This window comes from Molothrus aeneus, chromosome 7 (genome assembly GCF_037042795.1).
Source record: "Molothrus aeneus isolate 106 chromosome 7, BPBGC_Maene_1.0, whole genome shotgun sequence".
NCBI classification, from domain to species: Eukaryota; Metazoa; Chordata; class Aves; order Passeriformes; family Icteridae; genus Molothrus; species Molothrus aeneus.
In genome coordinates, this window is record NC_089652.1 from 25623138 (window position 1) to 25642172 (window position 19035).

Sequence of the window (19035 nt, forward strand, 5' to 3'; positions counted from 1 at the left end):
ATGACTGTGTCACTGGTCAGAAGCAGAACAAAGGATTTTAGCATTTTTATGCCCATAGTGACTGTACATTACTGTTTCATTTCATGGTGCAATAGTTAAGAGATGCTGACAAAAGATGAGAGCAAATACAGAAATATTTTGGAAACATTCTACATTGTTTTTCTCAGACAGGAAAAGGGGGAAAAAAAACCACAGGAGGAAACACACATACACAGAAAATAGTGACCACTTAATATTTTTTCTCTGTGGTGTATTGACTTTGTCTGGATGCTAGGAAGAAAATGCTCTTGTGTCAAAAGAAAGGCAGTTCAATAAAGCAAAGGCTGCACACAGAAGCAAAGGAAAACAAAATACTTAATTTTTACTTTCCATGAGCAGATGATGCCCAGATACTTCCTAGGAAGCAGGGCTTCAGCATGTGTAGAAGTTGCTCTGCAATAATGAATGCCTTCCTTTTTCTCTTGGCTTTTATTGCTGAGCAGACTCATTTGGTGTGGAATATCCCTTTGGTCAGTTTGGATCAGCTGTCCTGGCTTCGTCTCCTCCCAAGATCTCACCCACACCCAACCTCCTGGTGAGGGAGAATATTCACTTTAAGCAACAAGTAGGAATGAAGCCAGCCTCTCAAATTCACCTTGCTAGAAGTGAATAAGCCAGCCTCTCAAATTCACCTTGCTAGAAGTGAATAAGATAGATGTGTTAGATCAAACTGGCAAATTATTACAGTCCAAGTCCAATTTTGCTCCACTTCAAGGTAAAGTGATCTACAGCTTATTAGTTTTTATTGCCTAGAACAAAATGCAGCAGCAATGAGATTTTTTTCCTTCATTATTATTATGAAAACAGAATCACATCTAACTTAAAAAAGAAAAGTGTATGGAAGGCAATTCCTATCAGCATTTTTCTTTTTTTTATGTATTAGTTTCCTTTAATAGATTTTCCTCTTTTAAATTCCAATTATCTGTGTATCATAGCACAACACCAGCTTAAATGGTTGGTGTGAACTGCACACAATCCAGGCTCCTGACTGTGATGGGCTCAGCTTCTGTTATGCCAAGTGCCAAAGAGTTCCTAAGGCCTTACCAATAGGAATAAGACCTTTAAAAATATACTAAAGCCTTGGCTTTGCAGAAAATTACATTTTCTCCCATTTTCCTTATCCCCTGCTAGCTCCTATGACAATAATTAGCCATCTCTCTTCCTCTCCTACAGGGACTAACAGCCTTATCACCTCCCACCTTGAAACATCCTCCTCTGCTCAGCAGGCCCTAACTGCCCTATTCATTCAATTTGACTAGCCAGATAATGTAATAAATGAAACCCTGAACAATTGTTTCTAACCTGTAATTTGCTGAAGTCTGATGACTCTCAAAAAAGCCTTGTTTGCTCAGAAACATGTCATTTTTTTCTGCATGTCATCCAGAATTATTAAAAAATATGGTCTCTCTCCCCGAAATACTTGCTTCATTTGTTGCCATCACAACTATCAAAATCCTAACACAAAGAAACTTTTATATCAAGGAGAGTTTATTAATGCAGCTATGTGCTGGATTATACATTTGCAAGCTGAAACTCTTTAGAATTGTGGACAAAGCCAACTGAAATCAATGGGAAAGATGTTATTTAAATAGACTTTATTTCACAACCTCAATTGAGGTGACACACTTAATTTCTTTCAAAATAATCCTGTTATACCCTTCAGGAACAATAAAATAGGACCTTAGAATGAATGCTATTTATATAGACTTCCTTGCTATTCCACATTGCAGGTAGAATGCAAAGGAGACTCCTCTGAAGACCCAGAGACCACAAAGAAAGATAGAAGAAAATATAAAAACCTGTTGTTAAAAGAACCAAATATTTCTAGAATCTGAGTTCACCTGCCTTATCTAAAAAATAACAAATTCCATTCTCTCTTTAATTATGTGACCCAACACTTTCATTAAATAATTGAACAAAATTTATTTTTTTAGAAATTCATCTTGGTCCACAGAAAGTTGTGAAAAATGTCACTGAAAACTTCCAACATTTTTTATATAGGATTCCTATAGTCTTATTGGAGCACCAATAATAGGAAAAAAAATCTAACTTGTGATTCTCCAAACCTTAGGAGGGGCCTTCACAAATCACCAGCCTGATGTTCACAGATAGATCAACACTTGCTAGAGCACTTTGGTAGAACAAGACATTCACAGACAAGTAAATTCTTCTCAGGATGAAGGTATCTCAAATCAGCTTAATAAAATAGCATGTTTGGATTCTCTATAAAGAGAATGAATTATTAGTTTACATTCTCCTGTCACTAGGTATCTTTCCTTGCTCTTTGATGCTGGCAATTGGTTATTTCCCCAAGGCACTACAGTGATACATTTACATGTCACCACATCCCTCGCTGTGCTGAGCTGTCACTCTCACATTCAGCATGGCAGGCCAGCGTAGAAATTCAAGCATACCTGAGAGCTGACAACTTCTGCCTTACAGTACCCTGCACTCCTCTGGAGCCAGCACAGGCTTTGCTCTGCTAAACAAAAATGCAACTCCAATTTCTATTAGCCAGAGGTAATGGAAGAGAAAGGGAGATCGTGTTTTACTCAATTTCAGTGAGTAAGTAGGGTGGAACACTGAGAAGACCAAACACAGCATCTTTTCATGATCTCCTCATTTCTTTTCATGAGCTAGACAACTTCCATTTTGGCATCACAAATCAGTGAAGCACAAAAACAAGTTAAGATACTGGCCACAGGTCACATTCGAGCAGTTTCTAAAGGTGCAACCAGAATCTAGCATTAATGGTGCTAGATTCCACCCATCCATGGTGGAATGGATTCTATATTTGCAGGAGGCTATAGCTATTGTTTTCTCTTATGTCCTCCCTCAACCAGATGCATTTAGCAATTCTCAATGGATTTGTTTTCCTAAAACTTGCCCCATCTCTTCTTGCATCTACGTATACTCTTAACAAGCACAAAATCCCTCAATGAAGACTTCTCCATCCAGTTATCAAGAGATAAAATTTCCTTCTGTGAAGAAAACTTTCCCTTCTGCTTCTTGTAAATGTGGCTCTTACTTGCATATTTTCTTGCCCCTACTTAATTGCCCAAGAAGTGTAACTGCTGTATGATTTCTCATAATGAGCAGTCTGCACTTCTCTTGTGCTGAGAAGACATTTTGTAAATAGGGCAAGCCTTTAGATTACTATTTTAAAGCATTTTATGAGGTTTCCCCAGGGTCTACCCTAGGACCATGACAGTGGTTAATTACAGAAATTTGACTTCTCATAACCTTTTGCAGTAATCACTTGAAAAGCACATAAAAGATTCCGTATCTTGCTCCACATTCAATGATCAAGGGAAGGGAAAACAAAATTAACAAAAAACCCCAAACAAACAAAACAACAAACCTTCCCCCATCCCCCCCCCAAAAAAAACCCAATCCAACAGAAAACCTCAAAAGAAACCCAACAAAAAATCAAACCTGCCAAACCAAAAAATACCAAACCAAAAAAACCAAAAAACACCCCTAAACCCAAAAAGCCACAAAGCCTACAACATGCCATCAGGGACAGAAGAAACCCCAGAGAGAAGAAAGATTGCCTGTCCAAACAGACAGTGCTATGTAGGGAGGTTAGGTATCAGGCAATACAAAAATCGAATTCTGAAGGCAAGTTCCAGTTCAAAGAGACAGGCTGCCTCATAATCTTGAGATGCCTTCTCAAGGGCATTTATTGCAAGCCTGAAAACTGCAAATGAGTTACAGAAAAGAACAGGCAGAATGATAATCACAGCCACCACCCAAGAGTACAGTACAAACTACAGCACTCTGCTATTGACAACCTGTAGTTTCTTCCTCTGACTTTAAATGCAGCTGATTTGGGACCATTATTTATATGGGTGAGGAACTACATCATGAGAGGAAACCTATACCTCCAAAGCTGGGGTATCATTCTCCTGCTTGTGTGGAGGATGTCACAAATAGAAAAAAACCAAAGCTGCTATGTATGAAAACCCCTAAGTTTGGCTCACTGACTGTGGCAACATTCGCAAAGGCACAGAGAGTGACTGTTGAAGTCTGCCTGCATTTGGAGGCAAAAACTGGTATCTCTAAGCATTAATGGCTTTCTAATCCCAAACTAACCAGTTTGTCATCAAATATCTTTTGCTAAAAGACAAAGGTATTTTGGGGATTAACAACACAGAACCATCTCAGGTGATCTCCAACTTGTGGACAGAGGACATAAATAGGTAACATATTTTTGGAAGGAGTAGTTCCAAGTCCCTGTTACATTTAAATCATTCTTCTGTGCTGATCCTTTCATTGCATTTCCACTTCAGATGACCTTAGTGACTACAAAGACATGAAGCAGAGAAGCTTGCAGCTCCCTGTGGATAGAGCTTGTTGCTTGAAAACCTCAATGCACTTTGAGTAAAAGCATTTAGTGCAGAGTAACTCCGGCAGGCAAAACACTAGATTTAACAAGAACAAGTTATTTTAATTTGAGGAAGTTAATTGCTAATGAGTGAGGAAGAGTAGAAAAGGGAAACAGGATCATCCTGAACAACCTAGAAGTACCTGAGAGTTGCTAGAAACAGCTGGGATGCAAAGAATATTGGAAAAGATATTTACAGGGCCCATTTCCAATAGAGGGATGTTCATCTAAGAGTATGAGGCACTCTGAGCATGGCAACCTCTCCACACACTTTGCATACCCAAGCGTCACAGATACAGCACAGAGCAGCTCATAAACCTTGGCAAATGCAGTAAGCAGCCTGCCTCTGGAAACCACGGCGTTTAAATCATCACTTATGTGAAAGAGATTGAAGGGTGGAGGCACATCACCACTACCTTAAACTGAGAGAAGGAATGGGATTCCTAGACCTTTCATCTAGCATTGTCTGAGCCAAGTGTAGTGATAACAGAGTTTCACTGCTTGGAGCCACTTACACCCAGACAATGCCCTTCTGAGAACAAGTGCATTGCAAAATTTTGCTCTTCCCCTTTAGTAAAGCCTTCCCCATTACCCAACCAGCAAAACAAGCAGCTGTTTAATGACTTAAGAAGCGGACAAAGGCTCTTTGCTCCCCCATTAGAAAGTAAGCTGAGGGGAAGAGCAATTTAACACAGCTCATAGGATTTCTGCCTTTGAGTCCTCAGTCAGAACAATCAAACTCAAGATTATTAAAGCAAAGTCTCTCAGTCCCAGGGGAGGATCCTGGAGGCAGTCTTGACTGCCAACAACACAGTGAGGAACTTCTCACCCATCACCGTTCCATTTTCCAGCTCCCTGCCTATTCAGCCTTGCCCTAGGCAGGGAAAGCACAGAAAGAACTTCCTTGGTCTTCTGGCTTGCTTTGTTTTAGGTTCTGTGTTTTCATACACATTGCTACAAACTAGAAGATGCCATGGGAGCTAGAAGGAGTTTCATCTCCATGTTCTCCAAAGACACAGTGTTAGCCAAAAGGCATTTATCAAAGCACAGTGTAGGAGTAAGACAAAAGCTGAACAGAGTTGAATTAAATATAGTTTGTCAAGGCTGTGGGAGTGTAGTTCACTCTTCTTACAAAATGAAATGTTTGTTATTTTTGTGATATATTTAAATGTATCTGTAATTTTGGACATTACTATGTGTTAAGTTATATTTGTGGTTTATGCTATCAAGCTGGATAAAACTGTAGTTCCTCTTGCTTTACCCCTACCATTCCACATTTAGAGACAGTAGTACAAAGTCAATGGCTCTCAGAACTGCCAATACATTGAATATAAGGAGCAGCACAAAGAAAACTATTTCCAGTGATAACAGGAGTATTTTTTCTCCTCTATAATATGAACTGAAGTATCAAAGTAGAATTCTGCTAGCGCTGTACTTCCCAACATTGACAGAAAATAGTTCAAAAAGTAAGATTTTATCTGAATTAACCAGGAAAAAAAATCTCTATGACTTCTATCATGCCATTAAGTATACACATTTTTATATTGGAAAAAAAAATTAAAATGTTTCCCCAAGCAAATTCTAATACACCAGGAAAATCAGAGAATTGCATTGGTTTCCACATGTCTCTCAATAACTCTCTCCACAGGAGCCAGTGCTGGCTGGTGTTAACCTCAGCAATATCATTTTAACAAGCTAATTATGCCCACAGCCATCCAAATCTGAACTCTGCTCATTCAATGCAGCCAGCAGCACCACGAGAGCACAAAAAGCAGGGAAGCAAAGAAGGAAAGCACATGGCACTGCCTCTTACCACAGTATAGATCTGAGGTTTGCGTCTTTTGGCCAGGTCAATTATATTGACTCCGTTGTAGTACAGGTTCTCAATGCACCCATGGAAATTTTTCCTCTGAAAGGTTCCTGGCTTCCCTGGGACAGGAATCCCTCCAAAACTGAGCTTTTGGAAAGAATAAGAACGGCATTATTTAGATTATATATGTATGTGTACATATATATCATATTACATTGTGTTATCACCCCAAAAGCAGGACAGCAGAGCCCCACTCCATTCATCCACTTGGGATATTATTTAAGAAATAATTCCCACTAACAACATCACTAGGAGCATGAGGCAGGCCCTGACCACCTCTTAGGGGAAATCACAGCTCCCATTGCATTTCTGCTGCTGGAGAAACACTTCTGGCACAGAGAGCTCACTGCTTTGGGAGCAGCTCTGAAGTGCCTTGGCACAGCATCCTAGTGCCACCAGCTCCCCTCCCAGAAACACCCACACACAAGGAAACCTTCCCACAGTGTGCAACCCACAGCCCCACTGGCCCAGAGGGGCCCACAGTGCTCAGGAACCTCTGAGTGATGGGGGAATAAACTCTCCCTGCCCTCAGAGCTCTGGGTTTGCCTGGGAGCTGCGGTCACTCCTTTCCACCAGGCACGTGTTGAGCAGTTCTGGTTTCAGCCAGAGAAGGGCACTATCACATACACAAGTACCCCATTTGCACCTTGCAGTTTCACTGTGCTTTGGTCTTTACAACTGTCCATGTGGCATTTGGGACTGAGCTTTGTAATGGAGTTTTGCAGGCTACACATTTGCTCAAAAGTTCTGCTGTGCTGTTGTCTCAGTCCTGGCAGATGTTAACACTGTGCAGGTTACAGCTCCTCACTCAACTGGAGGGCTGAAAGCCCTGGGAGGACAAAGAGCCTACGAAAATTAAGCTGCCCAAACACAGCATAATTGTTTAGATTCTGAAGAAAAGAAAGAAAACCAGACTCCACAACCCCAAAAAATTCTGATAATCCTGCCTTCATTTTCCAAATGTCACAGCTCATTTCTAATTAACTTTACTGACCTTTCTGGCAAAGCATTACTGGTGGTACCACTAAAGTTTTACTCATTTTTCCCATCACAGCCAGCAGCATGGTGAGTGATATAATGCAGATGGGGATCCTGCAGCCCACTTGATCAGGACCTGTGCTGCAATCCTGCTGCATCCACTGCAGCAAGAGCATGCACTGCTGTGTGGCACTGCTTACAGGCTGACAGCTCCTGGAACCTGGTCAGCCCTATTCCCCTGTCACAATTCCCAAAGCCTTACCTCAGCTCATTATTACAAAAATAAAGGGCAATTTGGGGGTTATTTTTCCTCCCACTTCACCTAACAAGCTGGGATACATAAGCAAGTGAAACCTCCCTGGGTAACCTTGAAAACATTTACTTGAAAACAAGTTCTTAATGAACTTGCACCTCAGTTGTTTTAATTGATCACTTCAGAGAAATAAAGAGTGAACAGACTGCTACTTTACATCACTTGCAGGTTTGTTATTGGCATGAGGGCTTATCTGGTAGAAATGTTTGGTTTTTTTCCAGTGAGAATCATTAGTTCTTTCTAAGAGGCCAGACTTTCCTTCTTTCATGTTCTATTCTTCAAGTCTCCTGCTTAGGGACTCTGTACTGGGGTTTCAAAACCAGAAGAAAAATCAATATCAATTACACCAAAGCATTATTAAGAAAACAGTTTCCTTTGTGATTGGTAATAATTTTAATTATGAAAGTAATGATTTTATTGCCCTCATAAGGCCTTTAATCCCTAAAGTGTGCTGAGATAAACTTTCAGTAGACTTCATTGCTGTTACATTTGACTGAAAGACTCTCTCAGTGCAAATGGAGAAAAAACACACTGAAAAACTAAGCTCAGGGGACAAGGTCTGAGTGCCAAAGTAGTTGGTGGTGATGCTGATTTACAACACCTGGAGATCTTTTCTATCATGTTCCCTATTTTTGAACATCTGGAAAAATGTTCTGTAAATTAGATTGGAGCCTGAGTTTCCCCTAGTTGGCACCAAGCAAGAGGTAAGAAATTTTATTATTTTGAAATTAGAAAAGCTGATGACTCAGTTATTTGGCTTTTCTCAACTCCATCTTAAAAGCAGTTACAGTTTTGTCCCCTAATAGTTCACCCTAAAGCTGTTGCAGAATCCCACTGTTCCAAGTGCTGACCTACTAAATGTACTTATGATTTGGTAGAGAAGTGGAGGGGACAGGTACCACTCTCTCCACCCTGCTTTGTGAAATGCAAAGAAAGGAATTTCATCTGGAAGATGAGAGGAGAGAGCAGGCACCTGCCACTGCTGAGCTTTCTGCTTTTTCCCCTTGGGTGTGTCGGAAAATGATCCTTTCCAGAGAAATGAATTCAAAGTGCAAAGGGGGAACTTGTGGTCTCTGAAGCAGTGAACCATGCCAGCTCAACACACCCAGACAAGGTGATGGCTCTGTGCAAGCTAGACACTGAGCCTTGTGGGCAAGGAAGACTTGGCAGACAAGCACAAGGGGATAAAAAGGAACAAGGGGAATTCGCACGCATTTGCGTCGATGGCCAACAGATGAGGAGCTGCCTTGCATACAGATATGATGACATTTAGGGTTTTAAGGTACTTTTTAAACAACTATCATCCATAGGCACTGAACTGCTGGGGTGATATAAACTGCACTCTGCCACACCTTGGTCTCATCACAGGGGAGCACACCAGGCTCAGGTTTATGGGAAGGCAGGACGTTTCCTTTGCTGAGCTGCTCTGGCTCCCTAGATCAGCATGCTCTGCAACATGCTCAGATGTGAAGGGAACTGGGTCAAGCTGCTGGTTGTGAGAGTCACAGAATCACAGAATTACTAAGATTGAAAAAACCTCTGAGACTGAGTCCAACCAGCACCCTCATGTTCATGACTAGACCATATCCCCAGGTATCACTTCCATACATCTTTGGAACTCTCCCAGGGATGATGATTCCACCACTTCTCAGGGCAGACTATTTCAATGTGTGACCACCCTTTCAGTAAGGAATATTTTCCTGCTATCCAATCTAAACCTCCTCTGCCACAACTTGAGGCCATTTCCTCTCATCCTGTCATTTGCTATCTGGGAGAAGAGATAGATACCCACCTCACTAAAACTTCCTTGCATACTAGAGGTCTTTCATTCCTGGTGGGAATACAATAATTTTCACCTGTTCATCTCTATGTGGAGAGCTGTAATTCAAGCAAGTGGTGTCTGGATAGAGGGACAACTCAGAGCTGGAATCCCCACAGTCATGCTCAATTCAATGCAAGGATGGTGCACAGTGATGCCATTAAAATCATATTGGAGATGATAACACAGCTGCTGCCTGAACATTTGACTAGAACCCAGGCTATGACTTCTCATTTATTCAAAGTCTGCCATACTTTGAAGTGCAAACATAATGCAATGCCTATTTGCACAGAGGTTTGCCACTTTCTGCCATATATGGAATTACACTGACATAGTTTATGCTGTTAAAGTATGAAAGGAGCTCTCTAGGAAGGAAATATTAAATAATGATCTTGGCTGGAAAGAAACAGCTCACAGGGTGGTTGCTTTCCATCATATTCATTTTATAGCAATTCATACCTCAACTCACAGGTTATAACCTAAAGGGCTTCACACACCTCATAATCAATATCCAAGTGATCTGAATCCCCCTTTGTTCGGAAGTGCTGGGTGTGCTTGTCCACTGTGAAGTTCACTTGCTTGTTGAAGCGTTCTATGAGAACTGAGTGCCAGTGCTGGTCATCGAGGAGGCTGCCCAAGGTGACAGAGGTGTGGCTGTTACTGAAGTGCAGGTTGGAGTCCCCTGGAGTGGCACAGAGAGGCAGAAGACACAAGAGTTACCTCCTGACTCTTAACTGGAGCATGGGGACTCGAGGAAAGCAAGGAGCAGAGTTCCAGGATGCAAGCCAGGGCTCTTGGAAACAGATCCTTTTCAAAGACTGCCTTAGATTCCTTGGGTCTCTTATTCACACACATGTGTGTATACCCCCCACCACACACATATTTTTCCCTGTGAAATCCTTGTGATGAACCAGGAGGTGTTACAGATGCTGCACTCACACATTGCAGCAGGCTGGACATTAGTACTTTCTTTGTATCCTTGATTCTGCCAGGCCTTTTTGGTCCTGGTGGCTTAAGAGCTTCCTTTGGGTAACACCAAAATCTTCTGTCTTATCACATCAACAGACCAATCCTGACACTTCACTGTCAACTCTGTGCTTTCTGCATTTTTACAAGAAAATTGTGTAAAAAAAAGGCACTAGTCAGTGAAGCAACAAGAGTGTTTTGTTCAGCTCATAAAAATTCTTAAACATGGCCTAGCTCTCCAAAAGTATAGATCACAAATCATAAAAATATTTAGGCTGGCAATTTTAACCCAGTAATTTCAAGCACTCTTCTGTTTTCCAGCCGGCTACATGTCTGAACACTTCAGAGCCTCTCACTGAAATGGAGTGTGTATCCTCCTTTACATTCCCACGGAATGGAGAGAACACATGCTCCAAAATTACCAGGCAAGATGCAAGCAGATTCAAGAGAAGTCATCAAAACCCTTGTCATGACATATGAATGCAAAAAAGAGGGCCTGAAATGGCTAAAATTTCGTACACTTGGGGCTACAGCTGAAGAAAAAACCCAACTCATCTCAGAATACACATTCACAACAGTATCTCCTCTGGAAGTTACATAATATAATTAACTGTAGTATATTCTTATCCTAGCACAAAAAGTTTGTAAGAGGACAATTCAGTGGGGTAGATTCCCCCATTCAGAGCTTTGGGACAGATTTTGGTTCAAGTAACATCCAAATTCCAAATCAGAGAATGATGCATTATTATTTCCAAACTTTGCTGAAAAAGAAAGAAGGAAAGAAAGAAAGCACAACCTGGGGACTCCAACAATTAATGAGCTTATGTAAAAATGAAGTCCAACAGCTGTGGAAAATAGATACTGATTTTTAAAACAAACATAATTAAGCACAAGGGGAAAAATGCCCAACTTAAACCCCTCAGTATGAGAAACATGAGCCAGCAGAGACTGCTGAGGCCAGTACCATGGGACACCCACAGATGAAGCCAGTGAAGATTTTGCAGTAAGGCTGAAAGAGGGGGGTATGATCATTCCTACTGGAGTAGTCTCTACCATTATCAAAGTGCTTCAGTGTATCCATCAGGGAAAAAAACAAGCATCCTTCTACAGGAAAAAATTAAGCCAGCCTTTCCTCTGATGCTCTCATCCAACATGATTGCACAGTGATGGCCTTACAGATATTGAAGAAGGAATATTCAGAGTTTTCAGGAAGGAAACATACAGCAGTGTGAACAATGTTTTGACCAGAATGTTATCATTGAAATTCTCTATTCTCAGCTCAGCTCTGAATCAGTGAGTGAATGGAAAAAAATTAGACACAAACCAAAAATAAGCCTTTCCTGCAGTCCAAAGGCCACTTCCTGAGAATGCTGTTCTTAAAATTAATATAAAAATCCCACACACATGCAAAATTAAAAAAAAAAAAGAAAAAGGAGCTATGTGAAGAATCAGAAGTAGCCACATTGAGCAGTTCTAGTTCTGCCTTGCTCAACACTAGTTAGAGAAGCCAAAGTCTCTTAACTCAGCTACCATGTCCTGCATGACATCGGCACACAGAATGTTCTGTTGATATCAGCTAGTTTGCAGATACTGTCTAATAAAAATAATAGATTTCCACGCAAAACCATAATCCTAATTACCCTTACCCAGGTTGAGGTGCAAGGAGAGCTTCCCTTTCTGCAGTTCCAAGGTTATGTAGTCTCCACGCTGTCCTTCTCCATGGAATAAGACTCCATCTCCCTGCATGCTCTTGAACTTCAAGGAAACTACATCTTTGAATGTGCTCATAAGCTTCTGATTGAACCTGTAGAGAAGTGAACTTCTGCCATCAAAGTCTGCAATATCTGATTCTGGAAGAAAGAAAATGGCAAGATGGCAAGGAGGGGCACCATCAGAAGAGGGATTGTATTTTTTTCAGGATCTTTTCAAATACAGTTTGGAGTCAGGTGTTGTTCTGAGTGTACATCCACAGGATGTACAGGTCATTTGGGCAACCACATTTCATCCATTTCCATCCTCTCCCTCTGCTGGAGAAAGGGAACACGAGGATAAAACCAGAACCCCTCTGCACTTGCCTTCCTCCCACAACACTTCTCTCTCATTTAAATTTTGAGAACAGAACAGGTGCCTCCCATCATATTCAGATCTCCAGAACATCCCTTGCCACATTTGCTGTTCCTCTCAAATGCATTCAGGATGTTATTCATTACCTTGAACACTTCAGTACTCACTCCACTTTTGTAGCTTCACAAGAGTCTGTTGAGCTGCTCCTGCATGTCAGCCATGCCTGCATCCACCTCTGCATTCTGATAAGGATCCCCTCAGCCACCGAGGGCTGGCTGTTTGCTTGTGATGGGCATTTATCAGCCATGTTTCCACATGCAAATTGACTAGGCTGGCAGGGATAGTCAAATATCAATTCAAAAAGCTTTTGAAGAGATTTCATGGGAACTGGGCATCTAAACTGATTATACACCTTTGAAAATCCTATTAGAAACATATTTTCCCCTTCAGCCAGCCTCTAAAATCCCAATCACTCTGGTAGGAAACAAGCTTTCTGTTCCTCACTTGCAATTAATATTTTCTTTGGCAGCAGCAGCCTGAAGTACTCTCTCTGCTTTATAAAGTAGTCTTTTAAGCAAAACATATTTTTAAACAAAATTTTAAATGTATCTCTAACCAGAATATTTCAGGTAGCTTTAAATACTTTTAACTAATATGTTGTACACAAACATCTGACTGACATACATTACTTCAATTCCAATTTCTATCCAACTGCAATTTGACACAATTTATTCATAAAGTATCAATTTTGTCAATTGGTATTTTCTGTTGTTAAGAAAAATATGAAAAAATGAAGAATACCAGACAATGAAGAATTTGAAGAGAGGTTTACTAAACTACATAACTACTGAGGCACAGGCACAAAGACAAGTAACACCCTCCTAGTGCCAAAGAAGAAAGAATGTAGACTCTCTTTGCAAACCATACATTTCAAGGATAAACCAAAGCTATCAGTTTTCTATTTGCTTCTGAAAAATAACTGAGAGGTTCATATGATCAAGACTTCCTGTCAGCAACTGTATCATGATTCAAGTCAGTCATTTAAGTCACCTAAACTCCATTGAGAGCTCTTTTATCCTTTTAAGCATTAACACTAGTTTCATCTGATCCTTTTTAAAAACCAAAAATAATAAGAGCTGGGGGAGAGGGTTTTAACCTTTTTTTCTCTCTTTTTTTTTTTTTTTAGTGAAAAAATCAAAGAGGTCTGCAATTAACAACTATTAAAAGCTCAGAAAATAAAACTGCTGTTAACAATTTGTTACCATGGAAACTATCATGAAAATTTCTGCCTATCAGTATGACAGTTTGTACAGGAGTTTGATGGCACACTTACAAACTTACAGGGAGCACAACATTTCAATTTGATGCAAAATTCTGTAACTCCATAGCCAACTTAATGCCAAATCAGAAAGCAACTGATTTTTTTATGAGACTAAAACTACAAAGAAACTCAGTCCTGGGGAAAATTCACTCTTCAATAAACTAAGACCAACTTCTTATCTGTGATGTCAGAATTATAATAGGCTGTTTCCCTTCATTTGTGGAACAGTTGCTAGTTTAGGAATTATCACAAATACGAAAGTATTCCTGCCATCTGCTTTTAACTTCTGAATTAGGTGTTATGAAACAGCTTCTTCAGAATTGCTGACTTCTCTCTATTGACACCTTGACTGCCAGTTTCTATAAAGGGAATTAAATTGGTAGTTTAGTTCTTGTGAATTTCCCCTAAATACATTAAATACTACAATTTGGTTAAAGTAAATCACAAGTGTCTTATAAAAATGGTTTCATTTCAACACAGGCAGCAATTAGGAAATAGCTTATAAAGAATTTACAGTCTTTGATTTCCAGAGCATTTTGCAACTAAAGTTTATTTTTCTCCTAGCTCTTAAAACCAAAGGTACTACAGGAGCAAGGACGCTCTGATTCAATGCTGCTCAAAAAGTGGCCCTTTTAAATCTTATTCCTAAGATCCAAGGCTCCAGCCTATCTAAATTCACACTTCAGTTCTTGTTCTCAACCCTCCATTAAGCCACAGCATAACGTGATTTCTTGAAGAGCTCTACTGCTGACATTTACAGAGCATATCACAAAGGAAAACTTGTTTCTGAAAAGCTCTGCTCCACTAATTATCAGTTGTGAGCACATTGGCCAATAAATAGCCCTGAATGAAACGAGAATATGTCAAATAAATGCTAACACTGGCAGCCAAAAGTCATTAGTGGCAGTTTGCATGACAACAAATCGTTGGTTCCTGTTAAAAACAGCCACTCCAGAAAACCTGCTTGGTGTTTGCTTAGTGCTTCTGTAGTCCATGTATGTCCATACCCCTCTTCCAGCAAGAGAACGAGGATCCAAAATGTTTCAAGTCTCAGAAAATCTGTAGCAATAACAGACTAAAACACAACATGTGATTTCATCCTGCACTGCCTGCTGGTGTTCTTATGCTCCCTGAAGACAGACTTTACTCATTCTGGGCTCTTCTCTATACTGTCCTCATCAACAAGGCTGTTGACAGGCTGGCAGCAGTGAGAGCACAGAGCCTGCTCGTGCAGCAATCTGCTCCCAGTAGCAGAGAGGATACACAGCCATACTCAAGAAGAAAGTCCTTCCTCCTAGAGACTTTGGGAAAAGTGAACATTTACTTAACAAAGTTATTCTAAACCAAGAATAACTCTAGGAACAGTTGCCATGTGAGACAGGAACTTTCAGTCTTGAGCTTGCACCAATGAACAGAATCTTTAGCTCCTGGCAGAAGGGAAGAGGACAACTCCTGGTCTGAACAGATGTGTCCCCTGGCCACTCACAGCTTACTGGCCTGAATGCCCCTAAAGCCCTGCCCACCTCTCTCTCAGACATGCAAACCAAGGGATACATGTGGATGACTACTTCAGAGGTGACTGTTCTGCCATGAAGCTTTATCCCTGTCAAAAATCTCAGCTTCATTTTGGTAAGCAATAATTTGGGTATTTACCTTGGGCATTTGATAACAAACACGATTGGTCAAGGACCATCAGACATTAAGCAGCTCTCTGCAATGACTTATTTTCTATCTCATAGGAAGACAAAGGAGAAGGTGAAGGAAGGTGGGGGAAAAGAAAAAAAAAAAGAGAAAAAACAGAGAGAAAAAGAATCCAGGAAAAAATAAAAAGGCACAATATCAGATCATATTCCCCAAAGCAATGACAGCAAAATATGAGAAATCAGAGCCCTGAACTGCAAATGAAGAATTCTGCTCTCACAAGACACCCTGTATCACACCCTATCATTGTTTCTCCTGTGGTATCCCAACCTGTTAACTGCACATACACCCAATTCTGCTGATGCACCTTGGGCTGTTAACCAGTTATAGAATATGATCAGCATCTTCAATGCACCTATCAATCTTATCCTATAAAAGCAATTGTGCCAGCAATTTTCTTTTTTCTTGTGCTAAGCTAACAAGACTTTTCCCAAGTATAAAGATACACTTGTCGCCCCTTGCCACCTCCAACATCAAAAGCAATTGGTTTGCCATTTGTCTGAGCATGTCCTTTGCTGCAGTTCTGCTTATCTGTTACAAATACACTGCTGGAGCCACTGCTGCAAAGGGATAGCAAGGGCTTACACGTATTTCTGCATGGAACTTTCCACAGAACTCATCATCAGCCCTTTTCTGAACAGGAAACATTAATGTATGTTTTCAGATCATCATCTCCTTCCTATCTTCAAGATCCTATTTTGAGGATACCAGATGAGATATTTACAGGGATTTAAAAAATGTAATCAATTTCATTTAAATAAATACTTTCTAAAGAAAGTGAACATTTAGCAAGCTATCTGTGAATTACAGCTTATATGATGGCCTTGGAGTCCTTTTTTCACAGGAAATTCAATAAGTACGGGATAGGATCAGGTACACTCATAATCTGAAATAGCTTTTCTGTTCAAAACATGTTTTTATTTTTCCAAAGAAACAATGTCAACTGGCAGCCAAATAGAGGGTGAAAAGAAAAAGGGAAGTAGGAAAAAAAAAGAAAAAAGAAAGCTCTTTTGTTTGACAGGGAGACTTGAGGAGTAAATTCATAGTAAATTATTTCTAGCAGAAGCAATAAACAACAGCAAGTGCCATTCAGCAGCAGCACAGTACCATCACAGGCTGTTACCCACTTTGGCATCCAGTGCACTCAGCAGGATTCCTCAGTATGTTTTGTTGCTGTGTCCTGGCAGAGTGTCACCTGGCAGGTGACCTACAAGACCTGATGCCTGCCATGTGCCCCCTACTAAACAGACATCAATGAAAGCTGCACTTGGAAAAGTTAGCACAGGATTGTGTTCCTGGGGCCTCTCGAGCAGAGAATACTTCATAGGAGGGTTATACACCAAAAATGAGATAATAGAGCCTTCTGCTGCCACAAGACTGTCACATTCACCTAAAAAGGCAGCAGGGAGGCCCTAAATGGCTCTTACAGATGGATTTATATCAGCTGATGCTGTTTCTTCTCTCAGCATCTCATCCCTTCTTTCATGTACATACAGATACATGCATGAAGATGGTGCACATTCAATACACTTGTTCTTCTGTTTCAGTTTCCTCTCTGGCTTGTTCAACAGCCTGTTTCTAGAAACTTAAGCTTTGCAATTTTAAATTTTTTTTCCAGATTATTAATATTTCTTATGCTACAGCTGAACACAGTGGATGAGTCTGTCTGCTATCAACTTTACAAAATGCATCTATGTAGTTGTACACCAGCTCAGGATCTGCAGCAGATATTCTGTCAGTATACCACTAAAGATGACATTTTAAAAATGATCAAACATCTTTTGTACAGTGCTGGTGTGTCTGGGTTAGGAGTAGCCAAGTCAGTAAAACTATATAAGCACAACTTGTAGACAGGTATTGCTTGGCATATGCAATTTGCCAGAGAGAAATGTGAATGGCACATTTATATAAACGGAATGAATATTTCAACACCCTGTAAAAGTTTTATGAATCCCTTTATTTCTTTTCTGGCTTGCTTTAATCTCATACCTTAATTCTGCACAAGCACTTTTATTTCCTGCAACTACAGGGTACAGGACAAAGATGAAGACTTAGATGATAAGACAAGGCAACTCAGCCTGCAAGTGATTCTGAAATCTTCTTCGTATCACAGAAAACACAACCACTGTCTGACATGAAAGTAGTGCTCATGTAGTAGATCACATGGACTACTATCAAAAAAAGAAAAAAACATCCACAAAAGTTTCAATCTTCCCAAAGTTCAAGTTCTATTTGTTACACAACTGTTTGGACTATACTCTTCACTGCAGAGGTCTGGAAGAAGAAAGATCTTGAAAAAAGATTAGCTGGCTGTTTCAGAATTATGTCACCAAAGGCAGTTGATTCTGAATTTCAGCTTTCAGTTTACGTGTTCACTAAAATACCTGGAAAAGGTCTCTTGCCCTAATGGCTGTGCATCCAGACCAGGTGGTTGTAGGTCAGTCAACAGTGCCTGTACAGCTGGACAAACAGCATCTAGAAGAAGCTGAACGGATGTAATAGACCTACATAGAGATCATAAGAATCTTCCTGTGAAACCATGGGAAGCAGTCCTAAGATCCATGGGCAGTGACAAGGCCTCAGAAAGTCCTGGAGTTGTGTCTTTGTTCAGTGGGAACATGTGACTCAAAAAGTTTAATAAACTTCTCTTTTATTTAGCTTAGATGAATTTAGGTTGTCTCCCAAATAGTTTTCATGCTTATTCTGCTACAACCCATTATCTGTGCTTGGGAGGAACAGAGGAACAGATAAGGACCTTAGCTAAAAGGGGAAATGTACCAGTACAGTGGTGTCACATAATGGTCACTTGGGCCACACCACCCCAAATTTATCAGTAAAATGCTGTTAATCCCCTGAACTCTCCACAACAAAATCTTCCCCATTTTCAGCAGCATCTCAAGTAACAGAAATGAACACAAAGTCACCTGAGAAATAAATATTTGACTTGTATTTCCTCATGAGTGGACTTCCATTTTCTGCAATGGATCACCATTAGCCCTTTTGCGTTACATTCAGTCTGCTACAGTCATAGGTCATACATCTGCAGCACTATGACAAGATTTGTCACCAAAACACCCCAAGCCAGCAATATTTACCAGCTGCTCCAAAACCCAAAACACTACAGACCGTATCATCAAAGACCATCTTGTGTTAAGAGTGGCCAAAGAAAGCTGTTGTGTAAAGGCAATTAAATCAGCAGACAGGTTCTCTGCCCTCTGAAGCTATGAAGTCATCAACTCCAAATACAACCAGAGCTGCAGAATCCACAGCACCTTATTTTCACAACTAGGTAACTGGCCTTAAGCTCACAAATGAACTGTTCAGGCAAATATAGCCCTATAGAGCTCCCAATTAGCCTTGTGACCTTCTGTGGGCAGGAGGTTTTGCAGCATGTGACTGCCTGGCTCTCCCAGAAGCAGCAAATTGCTCTGTGGTGGGCTCAGCCCTGAGGAGGCCTCACCAGCTGAGTGAGACGGGACCACATCCCTGGGCAGAAAGGCAAGAACAACTACTAGAAAAAATAAACAATGGCAATGTGTTTCATGTTACATTTTAACTCATAAAACTTTTACTGCAC

The 19035-nt window shown here is 40.5% G+C and overlaps 1 protein-coding gene across 2 annotated transcripts in view; it reads right to left on the minus strand.

Annotated features, from left to right (window-relative positions):
- Positions 1-19035, minus strand: part of CNTNAP5 (contactin associated protein family member 5) — a 271512-nt gene that overhangs the window by 132022 nt on the left and 120455 nt on the right. The window contains exons 5-7 of one of the 2 annotated variants that reach the window (XM_066553687.1): positions 12019-12222; positions 9904-10088; positions 6240-6383 (exon numbers count right to left, since the gene is read on the minus strand). In XM_066553687.1, the coding sequence (XP_066409784.1) occupies positions 6240-6383; positions 9904-10088; positions 12019-12222 (533 nt within the window). Of the gene's footprint in view, positions 1-6239; positions 6384-9903; positions 10089-12018; positions 12223-19035 lie in introns of those variants that run through there. The other variant, XM_066553688.1, reaches the window with a different exon arrangement.